The 21,450-nt window shown below is 42.2% G+C and overlaps 1 protein-coding gene across 2 annotated transcripts in view; it reads left to right on the plus strand.

Moving 5' to 3' along the window:
- PITPNC1 (phosphatidylinositol transfer protein, cytoplasmic 1) overlaps positions 1–21,450 on the plus strand; it is a 208,182-nt gene that overhangs the window by 133,869 nt on the left and 52,863 nt on the right. For both annotated transcript variants that reach the window (XM_006092435.3, XM_006092437.3), the window contains exon 5: positions 1,350–1,421. In XM_006092435.3, the coding sequence (XP_006092497.1) occupies positions 1,350–1,421 (72 nt within the window). The remainder of the gene's footprint in view (positions 1–1,349; positions 1,422–21,450) is intronic.

Here is a 21,450-nt window from a genome sequence, read left to right on the forward strand (position 1 = left end):
TGGGGATGGACACTGGGCCCAGGCCACCAGACCTTCAAACCCAACTCAACTATTCACTGGCTGTGTGATCATGAGCCATTTTCTTAACCTCTCTGTGCCTTTATTTCCTTATCTTTAGAGCAGGGTAATAATAAATAGTACCTTGTTCCTGGGATGGATGCAAGGCATAAATTAATTAGAATTTAGGCCAGTGCCTGGGGTCAAATCTGTGCTCTGGGAACTGAGCAGATCAGTCCAACTCTCATTTCCCCTAAACCTGCAGCTCCCAGTGGAGTTGCTGGGTCATTTTACCCAATTGTCTTCAGTCCCATTTCCGGTGGCCAAGAAAGTTAATGCCCAGCCTGGTGCCAGCAGGAGGGAGGTTACATCAACATCCATCAAAATCCTCTTGTTGGCCTGGCCAGTGTTGCTCAATTGGTTGAGCTTCATCCCATGCACCAGGAGGTCGCAGGTTTGATTCCTGGTCAGGGCACATGCCCAGGTTGCAGGTTCAATCCCCAGTAGGGGGCATGCAGAAGGCTGCTGACCGATGTTTCTCTCATTGATGTTTCTCTTCCTTCCTCTCTCTGAAATCAATAAAAAAAATTTTTTAATCCTCTTATTAAGCTACCTTAATCTCTAAAATCTCGCTGAATCCATAGAATGTAACTCAGTGAAATGGGGACACTAGGGTGGTGAGCATTCGGGGTTCCTCTCCCCTGTGCCATCAGGAAGAGGGGCTGCCTTTTATGTCAAGCTCAGCTGTAGCCTCATACTGAATGCTGACTCTATGCCCTTGATTTTATTTAACCCTCACACTATTAGGTAATAATGAGTATCCATGTTTTAATACTGTTAGGGTTCAGAAGAATTCATCAATTTGTCTGTCCAAAGTCACATAGCTATCAAGTGATAAACCCCAACTAAAAGCCAGGTCTCTCTGACTTCAGTAATGTATGACCTTAAGGTTCTGCTGTGCCCCCTGTCTAGCTTTATATGAATGTTTATAAAAGGGTCAGGCTGGGTCCCCGGGTTCCAGCAGTGATCGCTGTTGCCCAGAGGTAGGCCCAAAGCTGGAATTGCCTCTGATTCAGGTGTTTGCTCCTCTCAATCCTTTTGAAAACATCCTTTTCAGTGACTTGCCTTCCATTGCTTGGCATTCTCTCCAGCCTGACTTCTGGATGAAATTTTGTGTTCACGTTGCCAAAGGTGGCTTTTCTTGTCTGAATTTGGATATTGACCTGGTATCTGAGCCTTTCTGGTTGCAAACAGTGTTCCCAAGCAAGTGGTCAGAAGAGCATCCAGAGCCTATATTGAAGATGCGAATAGAAAAAAATGGTATGCTAATGAAACCTTCTCTTTTTCCATAGTGTTCCTTCTTGCCGAAATTCTCCATTCATATAGAAACCAAGTATGAGGACAACAAAGGAAGCAACGACAGCGTGAGTAGCCCCCCACCCCCACACCCCTCATGCCATACTGTGTTCTTGCCTTTGGGCTCTGAGAGCCATAGTACTTTTCAGGCCCTTGTGTGTCCAGGGCCAGCAGCAAGATCTGTGTCTGGGGCCTCAGAGTTCTGGCTTTGGCTTCTGAGGGCTGGTGACCTGGGATTCCTTTCTGGATTATTTTGTTATCTAGTTTTTCTTCTCATTTTTACGTGCAGGATTTCTGTGACCTGGAGTGATTGTCACTGGGGGCCTGGAACTCCCGGATTTGGTTGCAGATCATTGGGTTGAACACATATTTTCTCATGTTAACATTTATTTATAGAGATGAATGAATATAATTAGATATACGTGCACATTCTACATATATTGTCTGGACTGTCCCAGCTCAATGCCTTCGCCAGAGTTTCTGGAACTTTCCAGAGGAAAGGAGAATGTAGGTGGCAAGGGTGCTCTCTCCCCAATAAGTTCAGGGTCCCCAGTGGTTAGCATCCCCTAGTGCAGTGATGGCGAACCTATGACACGCGTGTCAGAGGTGACACACGAACTCATTTTTTTGGTTGATTATTCTTTGTTAAATGGCATTTAAATATATAAAATAAATATCAAAAATATAAGTCTTTGTTTTACTATGATTGCAAATATTAAAAAATTTCTATATGTGACACGGCACCAGAGTTAAGTTAGGGTTTTTCAAAATGCTGACACGCCGAGCTCAAAAGGTTCGCCATCACTGCCCTAGTGGGTAGTAACCCCAATGGAAACGTTTAGGATCCTCTCCTTGTCAGCAACCTAAAATCAGAGGTACTGTGGTGGCCATTTTCATCAAGACCTTATTGTCTAAAATTGTGTTGCAGGATGTTTAACTTGAACCCTTGTAAAACAATGGCTTTTTTTCTAACTGAAAAATTAACACATGGTTATTAAAACTTGAAAACCCTTGTAAAACAATGGCTTTTTCTCTAACTGAAAAATTAACACATGGTTATTAAAACTTGAAAAATATAAAAGAAGAAAAAGAAAGAAAGAAAGAAAAGAGAAGAGGAAAAAAAACCAGTACTAATTCCATAATTCAGAGATGACTACTATTAGCATTCTGGTTCATGTTGCAGATTATTGATGAATTTGTTTTTTAACCATTTCTCCTAAAATTGATCCATATAATATGCTGGTTTTTAATAGGTCAAGAAGTGCCCTTCCCGGTGTGATTTTTTAATGACTGCACTGCATTCCGTACATATATTCCTTGAATAACTGCCAGTCACTGGACAGTGAAGTGGGCTTGAACGTCAGGAAAAGGGGGATGCAGATCAGATATGTTTGATCCGCTTTGCCTGGCACATTGTAATTTTTTTTAACATCTTGTAGTCTTTCCACACAAATTCTTCTTTCTCCTTTTCTGTGGGGCTCTGTCCTCATGCATAGTTAAAAACTCCTCCATTTGTGAAGGTCTAAGGAGGTCACGTGGCCTCACTGTGATCCCCATAGGTTGTTAGGAACAGCATAATCTTCTGAGTTATCTTCTGCTTGGTTAAAATAGCCAAAAAATCCACATTATTATCATTTATTATCTTGTATTTCTTTTTGGCAGGTGCTAAGTTCTTTTCACTACTCTCCTAGGAATTTAGCTTTGTTACTCCTCTCCTAAGAACTTAAAATACCAGGTTATCCATCTAGAATCAGCAGCATCCCCTGCCCATGGCCAGGGCCGGGTCTCTCTGAGGCTTAGGCCAGCCTGCAAAAGAAGCACGAAACCAGGGGCATTTGTGCAGAGTCCTTGTCAACACAGTGTGCTTCCTCTGGGAGAAATGCGAACTATTGTACCTGCCTTACCTCCTCCCTAACTACCACTGGGTTAGCTCCCTATCTCTCTGTCATGGCACCCAGCTTGCCCAAGTCCACATCCCACCATCTTGTTACACAAAAGAGGTCCTGCTGGCTGGTGTGGCTCAGTTGGTTGAGCATCGTCCGGTGCATCAACCAAGAGGTTGCCGGTTCAATTTCCAGTCAGGTTGTGGGCTCGATCCCCAGTAGGGGGCGTGCAGGAGGCAGCCAATCTTTCTTTTTCTTTCCCCATCCCTTCCTTTTTCAGAAATCAATAAAAACATATTTTTTTAAAAAGAGGGCCTAAGCATGCATTTGCCCAGGTTCCCATTTCAGCACTCTGCCTGGCTCTGCTCCTGAGATCCCTAGGTCTTGCTTCTGAGGCCACTGGACCAGCTGTGCCAACTCCAGCTTGGTTAGACTTCTTTGCCACCTCGCCTTCCTCTCATTTACATATTCAGCAGCAGCTGTTGATCACCCAGCTGGTCCAAGGTTGGTCCCAGGGAGCCAGGAAAGGAAGACCTTATTGGTTTTCATTCATTTCATTCATAGTTAGTTAATGCTTTGAAATCAGACCATGAGAAATATATTGTTATGTAATAAAGCTTACTTTAATTATTAAAAGACTGGAGGCCTGGTGCATGAAAATTCATGCACTGGTGCGGGGGGAGGGTGTTCCCTCAGCCTGGCCTGTGCCCTCTCGCAGTCCAGGACCCCTCGGGTAATGTCCGACTGAGAGCTTAGGCCTGCTCCCTGGGGGACCGGGCCTAACCTGGCAGTCAGACATCCCTCTGGCAGCACGGGAGCCCTCAGGGAATGTCAGACTAACGGCTTAGGCCCGCTGCCCCCAGGAGAGTGGGCCTAAGCCATTAGTCAGACATCCTTGGTCCTGCTGCGGAAGTGAGAGAGGCTCCCGCCACTGCCGCTCTGCTGGCCAGCTATGAGCCAGCTTCTGACTGAGTGGCGCTCCCCCTGTGGAAGCACACTGACCACCAGGGGGCAGCTCCTGCATTGAGCATCTGCCTCCTAGTGGTCAGTGCGCATCATAGCAACCGGTCGTTCCCGGCCATTAGGGTCAATTTGCACATTACCCTTTTATTATATAGGATACTTTTGTCCCGGGGTTCAGAACTGGAACCTTAAGCAGATGGCCTGTGCTGGCATGTTCTTTTTCTGTCCGTGGATGAGGATGCGGTTTTTGTTGGGAGACAGTTGCTAAAGAAAACAGTGCAGTAGTGGATATTTCTCTTCTCACTGCTTGTCCAAATTATTTAATAAACTCACTTTCTTTCTTTGCATGTTCTGGGTGTATAGTCTTATCATTCAGCTGCCATTCTTCATACTGATGTCTGCAACCTGTTTTCTCTCCTACTTGCCAAAGAATGAATGAAATTGATGACAAGAAGCAATGAATAAATTGAAAGACGCTAGTGATAATCATATTGATTAGTGATTGAATAGAGTACATGTTGTTATCCTACTATCATTGACCATGTAAGCAATATTTTTTCCATGACCCAATATCTAGTTAAAAAAAAAAATTTCATGTTGAGATGACTAGGTTTAAATATCTTCTTCTCTGTGTGAAAATAAAACTTGTCTATTTACGATTGTGAAGACCTGTAAATTGTGAATCCATTAACCAGGACACAGTGGGGAAGTTGTCTTAAATTGAGGTCCATTTATTTTATGCACAAACTGACGAGAATTATTTAAGCTGTAATTAGTGCTGGGGATGATGGCACCATGCCAAGTTCAGGTTCTGTTGTTTGCCCAAGGCCATAAATCTCAATGGGGAGAGCCAGTGCTTAGCACGCATGATAGCTGCTGCCAGGTTACTGTCGTTCACTGGGGTTAATGGGGGCAGCTTTGCCTTTACTTCCTCTTCCAAACAAAGCAGGCACCATTAAAGTGGTGGTTCTCAGCTTGGCTGCACATGGGCCTCACCTGAGAGGTTTAGCGGTGGCTCATGCCTGGGTTCCACTCCACTGGGATTTAATTGGCTCTGGGCGCAGGCTGGTCTAACTAGTCAACACACATGAAGGGCAGAGCATTATCCCTCTAGGAAAGCTGAATTTGTGAATTGGGAGTATATGCAGTTTTAGAGTCTGCCCTCCAGTTAAACCTGGTAAGTCCTCTTTGGGGTGGGGTGTAGGATATTCGATTTATAGGATAGATCACCACCCATTTGAGGATCTAGAGCTGGGGTAGGGAATATCCAGCCCTCAGGCCATATAAGGCCCTCAAAATCTTTTGGCCTGTCCCTTCCAAGACATTAGGGGTGAGTTAATTAAATGTTTGACCAAAGATAGCAGGCTAATTTTTTAGTTGATAATTTTGTATGGCCCATGAATATTCTTATAAATATCCAAATAGCCCCTGGCAGAAAAAAGGTTCCCCACCCCTGATCTAGACAAATAGTTCTCCATCATGACTGATAGTAAAGTCACCTGGGAAGCTTTAGCATTGATGCCACCATCCCTCCCCCTGGGATTCGGATTTCATTTGTCAGGGGTGGGGTCCAGGCATTAGGATTCATAACATTTCCCCAGGTGAATCTGATGGGCATCGAGGCTAAGAATATAAATTTTAAAAAGATACTAAGTACTATTTAAAAAACCAATTGTGAAACTTAGGATATCGGATTCTCTAACTTTCTCCACTTCTTCATACCCCTGGAAACAGAACAGCTTACAAAAAGCATGTTTATAACCACCACCACCACCACACACAATAAAAGGCTTGAAGGCACCATATTTATTCTCATTAGCCATTATTCCTGAGCAGATGGAAAGAATGTGTCCAGTTGAGTTCCTGGAAGCAGGAGGCTCTGTCCTTCACAGAGCTCTCCTTGGAGGTTGCCTAAAAGTATTTGGAATTGATTTAGTGTCTAGCTCAGCTGTGTTGTGATGAAAGAACACAAAGTTGTTCTTTGTGAAACAAAATGATCATTATTGAAGTCCCAACTAGTTGACTTAAGCAGTGGAATCTTAGTTTTCTTATCAAGAAAATAAGAGTAAATAATGTGGAAGTGCCTGGCTGGCATGACTCAGTGGTTGATCTATGAACCAGGAGGTTACGGTTTGATTCCTGGTTAGGGCACATGCCCAGGTTGCGGACTCGATCCCCAGTGTGGGGCGTGCAGGAGGCAGTTAGTCAATGATTCTCTCTCATCATTGATGTTTCTATCTCTCTCTCTCCCTCTCCTTGCCTCTCTGAAATAAATAAAAAATATATCTTTTTAAAAATGGTAGTAGAAGCCAGATCACAGAAGTCCTATGAGACCATGGCAAAGAGTTTGAATTTTAGTATCATAGGAAGTTATGCAAGGATTTTAACCAAAAGAGAGAAATTAGATTTATGGGGTTTTTTTTAAATAAATTTTTTAGTTTGTAATCTTAAATTTACACTAAAATTGCAAAGATAGTACAGAGAGTTCTCGTATACCCTTTACCCATCTTCCCCTACTGTTAACAGTTATATAACCACTAGAGGCCCGGTGCATGAATTCGTGCCCAGGTGGGGTTCTGCTGGCCTGCCCCAATTGGGCTGTTTGGGCCAGGCGGGCCGGGGGGAGGGGCTGCTGGTGGTTGGCTGGCCGGCCTCACCCCCTGGTCGAACTCCCGGTGGAGGGGACAGTTTTCATATTAGCCTTTTATTATATAGGATGATACGTTTTTTAAAACTACAGACTTTATTCACATTTCACCTGTTTTTGCACTAATGTCCCTTTTTCTGTTTTAGAATCCATTTTAGGAAACTGTGTTACACTGGGTGGTTTATGTTTTTAAATGTTTGCTGTGGCCATTCCATAGAGAACGGTTGGTAGGATCGCAAGTAGGGAGTTCGGTTGGCAGGTGATTGCAATAATCCACACCCAAGATGACGGTGGCTCGGGCTGGAGAGATGGCAGTGGATAATGAGAGGAGGGATATGTATATTTTTTTGGAAACTGACTTTCCGTTGGTATTGGTGCATGAGAAGGGGGCAAAATAAGGATGACCTCAGGGTTTCCAGCTTTGTCTATTGACCCTGAGTGGTGGTGGTGCCGCGGCCGTGGTGGGGAACAGTGGAGGAGAGGCCGGTTATGCGGGGAGGAGCGCTATTGGAGACATAGTCAGTGTGAGGGACCAGCGAGACTTCCTAGTGGACATGGCAGGTAAGGAGTTGGATATATGAATCTGGAGGTTAAGGAGAGGTGTAGGTCGTGATTCAGAGTTGAAAATAAGTGAGGTTATCTAGGGAGAGGGGTGACAGAAAAGAGAAAGTTCTAGATACTCCAGGACGGAGAGCGCCTGAGGAGGATGGTCCCATGGCTTTCAAGTCCAGCTTCTGATTATTATCTCTTCTCCTTGATTATGACTCCTGTTCAATCACTGAGTAGCACTTTGTTTTAGGGAATTAGACTATCTCATCTAGTCAACTACGAAGTCCACCTGAGTTTCTTCCCCTGCGTGGACACCCCTTTTGTATGAATTAAATAAACATTCCAATGCGTTGACTTGGCTCAACTTAACATTGCCTTGGAGAGGTGGCCAGAAAAGGTCCTCTGCAGACCTCAGATAGCTTCCGCTGAATTTACCAACTGACAAAGGGAACCTTTCAGGGGAGCTCTGCTTATGGAGGATTTGTTACTATAATAGTCATCATGGAGTTTGTTTCATTATTAGTATTAGTTGTTTTTCTTTAAATATATTTTTTATTGATTTTAGAGAGTGGAAGGGAGAGGGATAGAGAGATAAAAACATCAATAAGAATCATTGATGGGCTGCCTCCTGCATGCCCTCTACTGGAGATGGAGCCCAAAACTCTGACCTGGAATCAAACCATGATTTCCTGATTCATGGATCAACACTTAACCACTGAGACACACTGGCCAGATAGTTTTTTTGTTTTGTTTTGTTTTACATCAAGAGGGAAATATGGATGGATGTAGGGTAAAATAATTCATTTAAAACATGCCAAAGTGAATTTTTAAAGTAGAGGTGCCAGTGAGAACCGTAGAACCCATATTTACAGGTGTCTGAAGCTGATTATCTCCTCCTTTAAATGGCTTCTAATTGAGAATTATAGAAAGAAAAAAAGCACTTGCTTTATTTTTAGACATGAGCTCTGCTGTCTTCAACTCTTATAGTTGTTTTTAACCTGAGATTATTATAACCAGCCACCTACAAAATCTGCAGTTTTCTCGAATAAATCGGTACGTGCTAAAAGAAGACTGCACAAGACACCCCATTTGCAGTTTCGAAGGATTATTATCCACTTTGGTCCATGAAGTGGGAAATCAATGGCCTTTTCAATCCATGTCTAATAGTGTCATTCTGAGGACAATGGAAAACACATTCTGTTTGGTCCCTTAAGATGTCGCCTTTGCTGTTTGTGGTACAATTTGTGCTCTGAGAGCAGATTTTAAAAAAATAATGTTGGCAAGATGAGCATCTGTCCATCTCTAGGAGGAGCTTTCTGTCTGGGTATAGTCACAATGCAGGTAATATCTGCATTCAGAGAAGCTAGAACTTACTGCTAGTAATAGTTACTATTAATAGAGATAGCTTACAGTAGTCTTTGCTTTCTGGTTAAACCTGGTTTGCCAGTGCTGTGATGAACCTAAAAACGGCCTGCAAGCTTATAGGCATAGCCCATGGACACGGGAAGATGGGGGTAAAGAGGGGGGAAGGGGAGATATCTGTAATACTATCAACAATAAAAAGTATATTTAAAAATAAACAAACCAACCAACAAACAAAAACGGCCTGCCTGTGCTGACCTGTTGGTACTGAGGGTTAGGAAGAGAGTTAACCAAACTGGTCAGAAGCAGCATGAAAGGGACTAGGCGGAGTCACAGTTAGGAAACAGAGGTCAGAGCTAGAAAAGCAAAACCAAGTATCACGTTCTGGGCGACCGTTTTACGGCTACTCTAGTAATAATAGACTCAGACAAGAGTCATGCATGGAAGCTACCATCATTGAGTGAAGCAGTACTGGGGAACCAGAATTCACACTGCCTCCGAGTATTAGCCCAGATTTATGTATTAATTACCAACAGTGGAGAAATCTAGTGGATACCATCAAGTAAGCCAATTTTCATCACCAGTAATAGGACACACTGACATGGTGTGCCGTCCATTGCGACATACTGAGGACACCATCATCTATTGATTATCCTTTCCAAAATGTGTAACCTGGATTCAAAAAAGGAGGAAGCAATCAAACAAAGCCAAATTGAGGAAAACACTACAAAACAACTAGCCAAAACTCTCCAAAAAAGAACATGTCATTAAAGACCAAAAACAATTGCCCTAGATTAAAGGAAACTAAAGTAATTCAACAACTAAATGTAATGCCTAATCCTTGATTAGAGTCTGGATTAGCCGGGGGGATGGTACAGGGAACAAGAAAAGATATTATTGGGACAATTGGGGGGATTTGAACATGGACCATGTATTAGAAAATAGTATGGTATAATATTGAGTCAATATTAAATTTCTTGCCTGTGATCATTACCTTGTGAATATGTAGGCAAATGTCCCTGTCCTTAGGATATATGTTAACATATTCAGGAATGAAGTAACATACTCTTATTCTCACATGATCCAGCCAAATACTTTTTATTTTTATATGTATTTTTGTTCTCTTTACAGAAAGGCTTATAAAAATTAAAAAGCATTCACACATTGCAAAGAGATAACTTACTCAAGGTTACATGAGTCTTTTGTTTTTGTTTTTCTGTGCCATGAAGCAGAAGTTTTCAGTCTTCTCTCTCTTTTGAGTGATATCCTCAAAAGAGGATTTCATTAATGAAACAGGAAAAAATAGCCTAAGCATAACTATTGTCAGCATCATTGTTGATTCTACTCATCCAAAAGATTTTAGCCAGGACAAAATTTGAACAAAGAACAATGAGGTGGGAGAGCCATCATACCAGATAACAAAACCATATTAAAGGAGTGTGGTATTGGCACAAATACAGAAATAGACCTAAACTGATAATGGAAGTTTGACATATAGTAGATAAAGCATCTCAAATCAGTAGGAAGACAAGACATTGAGTCATTTTCTCAGAAAATGACATTGGGTCCATTGACATTTCCTATGAAAAAATAAAATATTAGATCCCTGCCTCACTCCACATTAAAAAAAAAAAATAAACTGCAAAAGGAGTTTTTCTTTTTTTAAAAAATATATTTTATTAATTTCAAAGAGAGAAGGGAGAGGGAGAGAGAGATAGAAATGATGAGAGAGAATCATTGATGTGCTGCTTCCTTCACGGCCCCTACTGGGAAACGAGCCCACAACCTGGGCATGTGCCCTTGACTGGAATCGAACCTGGGACCCTTCAGTCTGCAGGCCGATGCTCTATCCACTGAGCCAAACCGGCTAGGGTGCAAAAGGAGTTTTCAAACCTAATTGTGAGAAACCACTAAAAGTATTTAAGAATATATTGTTTATGAATACATTTACACATTGTAAAAAATATAAAGTTTATAAAAACATGGACAGATTTATGACAAACTTATGATAATTGTCAGCTGAAGTAGAAGGGGAAGGAATTCAACTTTAAATGTGAGACCTTCACCGAAGCCGGTTTGGCTCAGTGGATAGAGCGTCGGCCTGTGGACTGAAAGGCCCCAGGTTCGATTCCGGTCAAGGGCATGTACCTGGGTTGCGGGCACATCCCCAGTAGGAGATGTGCAGGAGGCAGCTAATCGATGTTTCTCTCTCATCGATGTTTCTAACTCTCTATCTCTCTCCCTTCCTCTCTGTAAAAAAATCAATTAAAAAAAATATATTAAATAAATAAATAAAAATAAATAAATAAAAATAAATAAATAAATGTGAGACCTTCTTTTTTTTAAACTGACAAAGGGGGAGGGCAGAATGGGAATCAAATGTGACAAAATGTTTATGTAAATGTAAACATTTTGGGTGAGGGGGAGTGGCTGCTTGTTATATGATCCTTGGTATTTTTCTGAATGTTGTTGGTCTTCTGTGGTTCGTGAAAAAAATATTCATCTAACAATACCTTTGAAGGAGATTTGAACATCTCCTACTTTCTGTGAGCCATTCCCAAGTCCTGTCACTTTGCAGTTGCTTCCCAAATGTTTGGCTTTTTTCCTTTCCCTCATAAGAGACCTAATTCATGTGGGAAAATAGTACAGTTCACTTGGGGAAAAAATTCAAGGCACATCTTCCCATTTATTTACCTAGAGCTTTGCGTTTGTTTGTTGAGCCCAATTTTCTGTACCTCAGTGAATGGATTGCTCATGACAGATGGTGGCCAACAACCTTTGGGTCTTGGAGCATTTTGGACTTGGACACATTAGGTTTCTGCCAGAAGCTAGCAGCTGGGCAGCCCCATTTAGCAGGACAATGGACTAGATTCAGAGAACTCACCAGCCTTGACCAAACAGGGTCCAGAGCAGGGCCTTGGAGCCTAATGATACTGGGACTTCATTGTTCTGAGCTTCCCTAGCTGTGGAAAGGAGAAAACGATGCCTGCTTCAGAGGACTCTTGGGAGACTTCGGTGGGATGATGCATGTCGAATACTCCCTACAGTGGTTCATTTCTTCTCTTTAACTTCAGCGTGCTTGGTGGAAACCACTTCAGAGTTAGACCTTGGAGATCTACAAGTGGATAAATTGATTGGGGGAGTTCTTTTGAGGGAAGATTTCACTTTTCCAAAGTCTGTAGTCCCTGTTCCTTTTCTACTTTCCAGGATGGGGCATCCTCAGGCATAAGTTGAGAAGTCACACACTCCTGGGAACCTTTGAGTTCACTTTTCCAAGGTGGAGCAGGGAGTGGTCACTGGCGAGCCCTGGACCCCTGCTTGGTGGCCTTCTGCTTGGAAGTTGAGAGTTCTGATTTCAGAACCAGTCTTTCCTTAGGTCTCACTCACTTGTAGGGGATCCTGATTGACACATCTTGGCACCAAGAGGTGACAGCCTCCGGTCCAAGGTAGTAATCAACAGGATATAGGCACAATGGTGCAGGGACAAAAGATGTACCCACTAGGTTCAGACCAGTTGGGTTTGATTCCTGGGTCAGCTGCTTAGCCGCTGGTTAAGGCATGTTACTTCATTCTCTGTAAACTAGTGTAATAAGAGTTTCTACTCATTGGGTACTTGTGAAGATTAAATGTGTTAATCCTGAAAAGTGCTCAGAACAGTGCTTAGTACACATATTAGGTGCTCAACATGCTAGCTGTTACTGGTGTTTCCATAGTTCATAACGTCTACGGTGGCTACTGTTTTTCATATTTTAACAACTCTAAAAATGAACTGCGTGTTAGAGTTGATGCCATCATACAATTTTAAGTAGCAGCATTTTTCTTTTTTGGTGGCATAACTGGTAGTGAATTCACCGTGGGACTTCCTCCTGCACAGGACACTGAGGTTCTGGATAGTGAACTTAAGCCTTGAATAGTGTTTGCATACAAAGTGTGAACATAAAACATATCAACATTGGGTTCTGCCAGTGGAAAGTCATTGACTGATAAGCTATGCAGACATTCAGGCCTGGAAGGTTAGTCGACTTTTCCAGGGCACTGACTGGCTTCCTGTTAATGCCAATGACCTGCTAGAGCTCTGAAACAGGAGCGGTTGAGTCTCCTCTGCTCACAGGTTCAGAGCCTTCATCTTTGTAAACAGGATTTCTCTCTAAATTCCATGGATGCCATCTATCTGATAAACGTCTTCAAGGACACAACGTCTCCGCCAGCTTTTTAATCTTTAAGGTGGGTCTAGGAGATGATGGAAGCTGGCCTTATGGAAAAGAAGTTAATGAATCCAATAGATGTGGTTCCAAAGCAGGATTCTTTGTTTGTTTTTTTGCTTTTGATGCGCTGAAGGTGTTGCTTCTATTTACTCTACTCATGTGCAGGCTCTGTGTTTTCTCCAAGCAGTGTGTCAACTGTTGCCCACCAAATCCTGCACTTGATCTTCTGAGACTGATAGCAGTTCTGTCTGCACAATATTAACCTGTTACATCATTTCCCCCCACTAATACCTCTGGAAGGCCTGTGTATAGTCCCTCAGACTTCACAGCCATTTGCTACATAAACTTTATTAAATACAAACCTCACGGAGCTGCATCTGAAAATTTCATCTTGTTCCAGCCCTTTAAAGAAACGGTCAGAAATACCCTTGGAATATGCAGACCATTATATGGAATGATTTTAATTTTCTTTAGCTATGCCAATCTGGTTATTACTAAATACATGTTTTAAAGTATCAGCTAAATGTCATCATGGAGTAGATACTCAGGGAAACCAAATCATTGACTATTTGGTGCTGAAATGTGTTATTGTCACTCAGAGGAAATTACCAATCTGCCTTGAGTTGGAGCTTGTTTATAACTCAGCTTCACCTTGGTTGGCATGTCAAAACTAGAGTGAAATATTGAAATGAAACATGAAATGTATTAAGGAAGGTTCTCAGGAATGAAGGACACTGGAAAGATTGATTTTTCTAGTACCTTAATTTTGATCTATGGGTGAAGCCTTGTTTTCAGCACCCAGCTGGATTTGCTCAGAACCATCTGGGTCTCTTGAAATAGATAATGTTAAACCAGATACACCATTGCACACATGGTATGACTTTGCTTCTTAGGAAAATGAAAGTAATAATGTGCTACTCAGGGTGACTTTATATTCTGCTTTAGCTAAGTGTTCCTATAATTTCCTCCAAGATTTGCTCTTATATTCAAAAAATCTTACCCTTGGAAAAAACATTCTCTCATACAATTAAGAATCGGAAATTAATTAGTGACTCCCTCTGGGTACAGATTTTTTAAAAATATATTTTTATTGATTTCAAAGAGAGGAAGGAAGAAGGAGAGAGGGATAGAAACATCAATGATGAGAGAGAATCGTTGATCGGCTGCCTCCTGCATACCCCTCACTGGGAATCGAGCCCACTACCCAGGCATGTTTCCTGACTGGGAATCAAACTGTGACCCCCCTGGTTCATAGGTTAATGCTCAACCACTGAGCCACTCCAGCCAGGCTAAGTACTGATTTTTAAAAGTTATGTTTTTTGTCAGACTTGTTCTCTAGCTCCCCTGAAAAACTGTGTATTCTGGGATCCACTGTTAAAGTCTACACCATGGGGTACTAAGGAATGAAAGGTACAGTGGGTAAAAGTTATTATCACACACTTGTGCAAATAGGAATGTCCAACATAAAGGATGTTTCCAACTCTATGCTTTATCTTATTCCAAGCCAGTGCCCCTGCAGATAACAGGTTTTATCTGTAACATTGGACAAAGTCAAGAAGTGTTTTTATTGGGCCAAGCATTCAGGAACTTGAACAAGTTTCTCCTGTTGCAAAGTTGAGGTAATGTACTTGAAGAGTCCTACAGTGTCTCAAGGGCGGTCAGCACCAACCTTGAGAGATGGAGGAGTTGGAGCTGTTTTCCACAGACCTAGTTTTACTCATGTTCCCAACCATTATTCTAAATTGACAAAAATGTAAAGTCTTCTGATTTCAAGACTGTTCCTGTGGTGTTCGTTATTCCCTAGAGGTGTAGTAGATTCTTATGTTTTAAAGATTCTTCCCCTTGGATTTTTCTTATCCCCTTGATCCCATTTTTAAAATGATAATGAATATTCTGATCCAAACAATTGATATAAGCCACCTATTTTATAGGTAAGAGATGTTTAGTAAATATCAGTTGTCTTCCCCAATCCCTTTGTCTTAGCTCTACAGTGAGAATCTGAGAAGCCCTTTATTTTGCATTGGAAGGAAAGGACGAACTCAATAGTGCATTAATTCATTGTACAAGGGACATTTGTTCGTTGCCTCCCGCATGCACCCTGACCAGTATTGAGCCTGCAACCGAGGTTTATAGGAGCACAGGTAAAGCCATTCAAATATCTGATCTCCATCTGGAACCAAATCAATGATTGCATAGAGGGTAAAATCCATCTGGAATCAGCAATAAATAAGAGTTCCTGTTGCTCCACATTTTTGTCAGCATTTAGTGTTGTCAGTGTTTTGGATTGTGGCCATTCTAATAGTAAAATCTCTGGAGACAAAGACTTTTAAAGATCATTGCCACCTGGAGATTTTTTTTTATTGGAAAGGACATCAAATACACTCATTGGAAGGGACTTTATCTTGCACTTAACCACAAATGGCATTTATCCCTGTCTCTGACACTTGCTTTTGCCTACAACGAACACCAAAAACTTCTCGAGGATGAGAAGCTGCCAACATCAGATGTACACAGCTATCCTAAGATATCAACAAGGCTTGTATATCTATGGATTGATATTGAAATCAGAAACCAATTGTTTGATTATACTTACCTGTCTGCTAATGCTATTAGTCATAATAGTAGTTATACTATTTAGATTATTGAAAATACATGATAAGTTTTAATACTAAAAAAAAGAAACATTTGTTGGACATCTAGTTGGTCTGAGGAGTCATCAGCTTGGGCAGGCAAGTCCTACCATTGCTGCATAAAGTGGTAGGTATACAGTGAACAGAGGATGGAGGAGGCAACTGGAAAGAAAGACAGGGTTGTGATGCAGGGAGAGACTAGTTGAGGGAACAGGAGACCAGCAGTAGATCCGGTGAGACAAAATGCAGCCCAAAATAGAAATAGAGAGAAGATTAATTAGAAAGAGGGAGATACATTGGTGCCTAACTAGATTTAGGGATGGAATGGGACAACTGGCTCAGGGGTCTGGGATAATTCAGGTTTTTGTCAGGGATTGGTGGTAGTGCCACCAAGACAAGGAATATTTTTGAGTGGTTTCGGAGAAGTTGATGAGTTCGCTTTTTGTCTGGTTGAGTATGAAGTGCTCATGGGAAATTTAGTGAAAATAACCAGTAAGAAACTGAATATATAAATCTAAAGCCGAGACCTAGAGATAAAGAAGTCATAAAGCAAGAGTAGTGTGAAGCCATAAGAATAGAAGATGTTGCCTAAAGGATGTGCGAAGGGTAAAGAGAAAAGGGTGAGGGTGGAACCTGTGGGAACAGCAGCATTCAAGGGGAAGGAAGTGGAAGAGCATCCGTAAAGATGGATGGGAGGGAGCTCCCTGGGAGGTAGGAGGGGAATCGGAATGCAGGAGAGTGCAGAGGCGCAGGAAAGAGAGAAAGCCAAGGAGGAAAATGTCAACAATGATAATAGCCCCATAGTTCAGGAACATAGGCTTTGAAAGGTCCTGTGGGATTGAGCAATAAGAAAGCCATCGGTGACCTTTATGAAAAGGAGTGAGATGGTGGGGCAGAACCCAGCTTGCAGTGTACCAAAAAAAGAATTCGGAAATGCTTGGCTCTGAAAGGAAGGGGAGGAATTGCATCAGAAAGGGACTCGGGGTTGAGGGGAGAAGCCTGTGGAAGACTTCCCCTCTTGGAAGAAAACAAGTTCACGTTCTGACACATCTCCTCTGTTCCAAACACATAGCAAGGCCAGATAAAGTACAGCAAGAGAAAAAACAAAGTGATACAGCTAGGTTCATGGATCAAAAGCAGGACAGAACCCCAGGAGAATGGAGTACATGGAGTGGCTGGCCTCTGAGTCTGGGACAAGCAAGTGTTAATATGGGAGTAGAAGTGCTCCATGCAAAATAGGGACCACAGTGAGGCCCACTGTTTAAAGCAAGAGGCTGGGATGGGACTCCTCCACTGGTAAAAGGGGGCTGAAAGAATCTCCCGTGACGGCTCTGTGGCCACGGCTTAGAGTACTGGTTTTGCCCTTGGAAGGCAACTGTAAAACCTAAAGGTTGATGCAAGGGGTGAGGAAGGGAGTGGAGACGGAGAAAGACAGAGAAAGGAAGAAAGCTTCCTACTCAAAAAAATCCCACAAACCAATTATTAAGAAAGACAGCCAATATGATCAATAATCAGAACATGAATGCAAAGGAAATAATTTCATAGATGGATCTGATAAAAATAACATGTTTGTGCTGCTCAAAGGGAAAAATAAGGAAATTTGTCCATTTTTAAAGAATGAGAAATTAAGAAACCAAATCTAAATAAAAATAATACAAGAACTGAGGATTTAAAAAAGAAGCAGTTAAAAATTTGGGAGCTGAAGCACTAAAAGGAAAGACTCCAGAGATAAAATAAACTCTAGACACACCTAAAAGGATAGTGAATTGGAAAACAGTATTGAGAGATACAACCCATTTCATAGCTCAGAAATATAAAGAATTTAAAAAAATAAATAGCTAAATGTATTGGCTATTAATAATTGAGAGTTGAGAGTTGCCATATGGTTATCTCATAGCAGCAGAAAATACAATAGAGTAAAGGCAGAAAAGCAATTTGAAATGATAAAAGTGGAGAACTTTCTAAAATTGAAGAGTCCTGGCCAGTGTTTCTCAGTGGTTGGAGCATCATGCCCTGCACCAAAAGGTTCTATTCCTGGTCAGGGCACATGCCCAGGTTGCAGGACACATGCACCAATCGATGTTTCACCATCACATCAATATGTTCTCTCTTCTCTCTCGCTCTCTCTCTCTGTCTGTCTCTTTTTTCTCCCCCTTCTCTCTCCCCTCTCCCTCTCTCTCTAAAATCAATCAAAATTATTTTAAAAAATAAAAATAAATACAATTGAAGAGAGCCATGAAAACTCAGATCAGAAGTGTATACTTTGAATAATAGTAATGCCCAACACTTATTGAGCCCTTATGTTCCACCATTCTATGTGCTGTCTGTGTATTAACTCATTAATTCTCTAATAACCTTGAGATAAAAGCATTTTAGATGTGAACATATTATAAAAGAGAGAATATGTGTAACTTGCCCAAATTTACACAGCGGAGTGGTAGGATTTCACTCCTAGCGGGCTGGCCACCTGCTAATATCACTCTAATACTAAGGAGGTAGACATACCAGATAAATTCATACATAGTCTCATTGTAATGAAATTGCAGAGTATTAAAGATTTTTTTTCGAAGCTCTTGAAAGGTACTTCAGAGGAAAGACAGATCATATACGACGGGACAATAATAACCCTGACCGTGGACTTCTGATTAGCAACAATAGATGCAATAAGTTAATGAAGGGATGTATTTAAAAAGTGAACCAGGGAAAGGCATGGGATACAAAAACAAATGTGGGCCTGTCAATTGATAAATTTACCTTTACATTAACTCTTGGCCGTGAGATCCTAAGAGGAAGTTGCCAGCAGGAAAGTGAAAATTTGAAAGTAGAAAAGGGCCTGCTCCTGGAAGTCAGAGAAAGAATGGTCTTCATGAACCTCCAAAATTGGAGGGAAGGGTAGAGGGCGGGGCATGGAAGGATGTGTCTCTAGGAAGGAGAAGGAGGAGCAGGAAAGGAGACAGAGGAGGGGTTATGGAGGAGAATGAAGGTCATTGATAAACCTGTGTGGGAAATGGATGAGGGAACCACCTCCCAAGAGTAAAAGGATTACTTAAAAGGTTTGGCAGTCAGGTGATTTGGGAAATTTTGAATGAGTTAATAGCACCAGCGAAAGTAACTGTGTCATTGTCCCAGCTGTTCTTTGCAGCATGCAGATGTGGCTGAATTGATTCAGGATTTGTTTTCAGGGTGGGTTTAGCAGGGTATGAAAAAATTGAGCGAGTAAGTGAAGGTCAGAATGAGCGTTGGAGCCCAGTGGCGGCTCTCAGGATTGGAGAGCTCAGCAAGGTCACAAAGAAGGTGTCCTGGGAGTGAGAGTGAGCAAATTGAGGTTGAGATTGGAGAATAAGTAACTTAAGTTTTCAGATTTCCAAGGTGGAATAATTCCAGGAGATTCGAGACCGGGGTGGGGCTTAGGAGGAAGTGGGTAGAAAGTATAATAGAGGTGAAGGTCATTGGAAGAAAAGGGGAAAAGGATTTAGGCCTATGGCATTGTCCATGTGGAAACTGAGATCACAAAGATATGGACATGAGTTGGGGTAAAGCAGAACCTTAAGTTCAAGCCTTTTGGAACTTCTTCAGTGAATTGAGGGGCCAGGGCTCCAGATTGGGGGTCTGTAAATAACACCCTTCAGCAATGAGGCCTTGTGGCTAGAAAGCATGATCCTGGAAAGAGGAGGGACCCAGAAGTGCACTCATTCTACAAGTGACCCCTAATCTCTAGGAATTTTCTCCCAAGGAGTCTATCATTATTTTCTAGAAGGGGATTCTGAATATGCTGCTTCTTCAGTGCTGAGCTGTATGTTCTGAAGGAGTAGTACATCTCTACTTCATGCGAGTGACCCAGCTTATCACACACATGAGCCAAACCATGAGAGCTGGGTGTTGACTGCTTTGCTGGCTTGGGTAATGATGGCAGGGCCCCATCTAATGGCCCTTTTGCAAAGTACAGGTGGAGCAATCAGGCTCTCTTATGCCCCTCAGCCACAGGAAGGCAAAGAGCATAGAAGGTAAACCAGCAGGCCCCAGCTAGAAAGTAATTTCTTCAAGAGTGGGCAAGTAGCCCTAACTGGTTTTCTCAGTGGTTAGAGCATTGGCCCACGGACTGAAGGATCACAGGTTCAATTCTGGTCAAGGGCACATACCTTGGTTTTTTGGGCTCAATCCCCAGCCCCGGTCGGACGTGTGCAAGAGGCAACCAATCAATGGGTCTCTCTCACATAGATGTTTCTCTGTCTCTCCCCGTCCCTTCTACTCTCTCTAAAAAGTCAATAGAAAAAAATATCCTCTGGTGAGGAAGGATTAACAAAAAATAAGTGGGAAAGTAACAGTGATGATAATGATGTGGCTGTCGGCTAGTGATAATGATGATAACAAGATGGATATTGGCAGGAATATTTACTGAGCACGAGTGCAGCATCCTGCTAACCCGTCTATAGCTGTGATCTTACCAAGTCCTCACAACTATGATTATTCCTGCTCTCCAGCTGAGAACTGAGGTTTAATGAGAGCCTGTGGTCTCACAAGGTCAGAGCTGGCAAGCAGCAGACCTGGGACTTGATTCTAGCTTAGTTTGGCCTCGGTGCAGGAGCTCTCATGTAATTAATATGCTATATTCGGTTCTAAAAATGGAATTATAAAACTGCATGTGGAATCTGCTACCTGAGTTTTGAAAGCCTGGCTAAAGGTTTAAATTTTCATAGTGAACAAAGAGAAATAGTCCTTCCCATGTTACTGAAGCAATGTCAAGTTTGTTCGTTTGTTCTCCTCCCAAGTTTTGTAGGGCTGGAAATAATCTTAAAATGGAAAATGGCTTTTCAAACATGTCTTCACTTTGTGTACATTTTCAAATGTGAGTGGAAGGACAGAGCTGGGCCATCTTGAGTCTGGCTCAAGTTAGATACCCCACCTTAGAGGGTGAGGATGGTAGCCAGGATTCTCATGGCACATCAGAAGGGGATGAAAATGCTCAGATTCGGAGAGAAAGAGGATCTGGGTAGAAACACCATGATAGGAAAGAGACTGGCCCCAGAGACCCAACAGCAAAAAGGCAAAGTTAAAAATAAAATGAGGCTAAAGATAAACCTTGACAGGACCAAAATTGAATCGAGAATTCTGTTCCTGGAGCCCAATGTCTGATTGATTTATTTTACCCACCTTTTGGTTCGCATGTGCCTTCCTCGGCCGAGGTCAAGTGCCAGAGGACATCTGAAAATATCCACAGCCAAACTCCTCAGCACATCTCACCACGTGAGGGAGAGGCCGCTCTGCGAAAGTCTTTGTCCTAAACTGTTTATGGATTTTCCATAGTCTGCAAGACCTTGGGCACATGCCAACTGGCAGCCGCCCTCCAGACCTTGCCCCTGATGCAGAGAGTCCTCACGGAGTTTATTGTGATCTTCCGCTGTTTTGCATATTTATCCAGAGAATCTCCCAATCTTTTCTTACTGAAGGTTTTAGTTAGGAGACATTGCATGCGTGGCTCTTTATTTCTGTCATCCCTCCAACTATGTTAGTGGCTAGTGAAGGCAGTCCAATAAGTCCTTGTATTTGTTGTGGGTTGTGCCTGGGAGTCATCATGGACAATAAAATAATAAGTAATGAGCAGGAAGACAGCTCTTCAAACCAGGTGGGAAAACTACTCCAGTGCCAGACAGAAAAATGCCCCCTGCGGTTATCAGGAAATGAAGTGAATTCAGCAGGCACTCAGGGAGTTCCTGTTAGGGACCCGCACCAAAGCACAATACATTTAGAGTTGGGAGCATCTGCTATATATTATTTCAGTTAACATCTTAAGGTGGACGTTATTATGCTCTGCTGTTGAGAGATGTTTAAGGTCAGACAATTAAGAATACACTTTTAAT

The sequence above is a fragment of the Myotis lucifugus genome, unplaced genomic scaffold, assembly GCF_000147115.1.
Source record: "Myotis lucifugus unplaced genomic scaffold, Myoluc2.0 scaffold_100, whole genome shotgun sequence".
NCBI lineage: Eukaryota > Metazoa > Chordata > Mammalia > Chiroptera > Vespertilionidae > Myotis > Myotis lucifugus.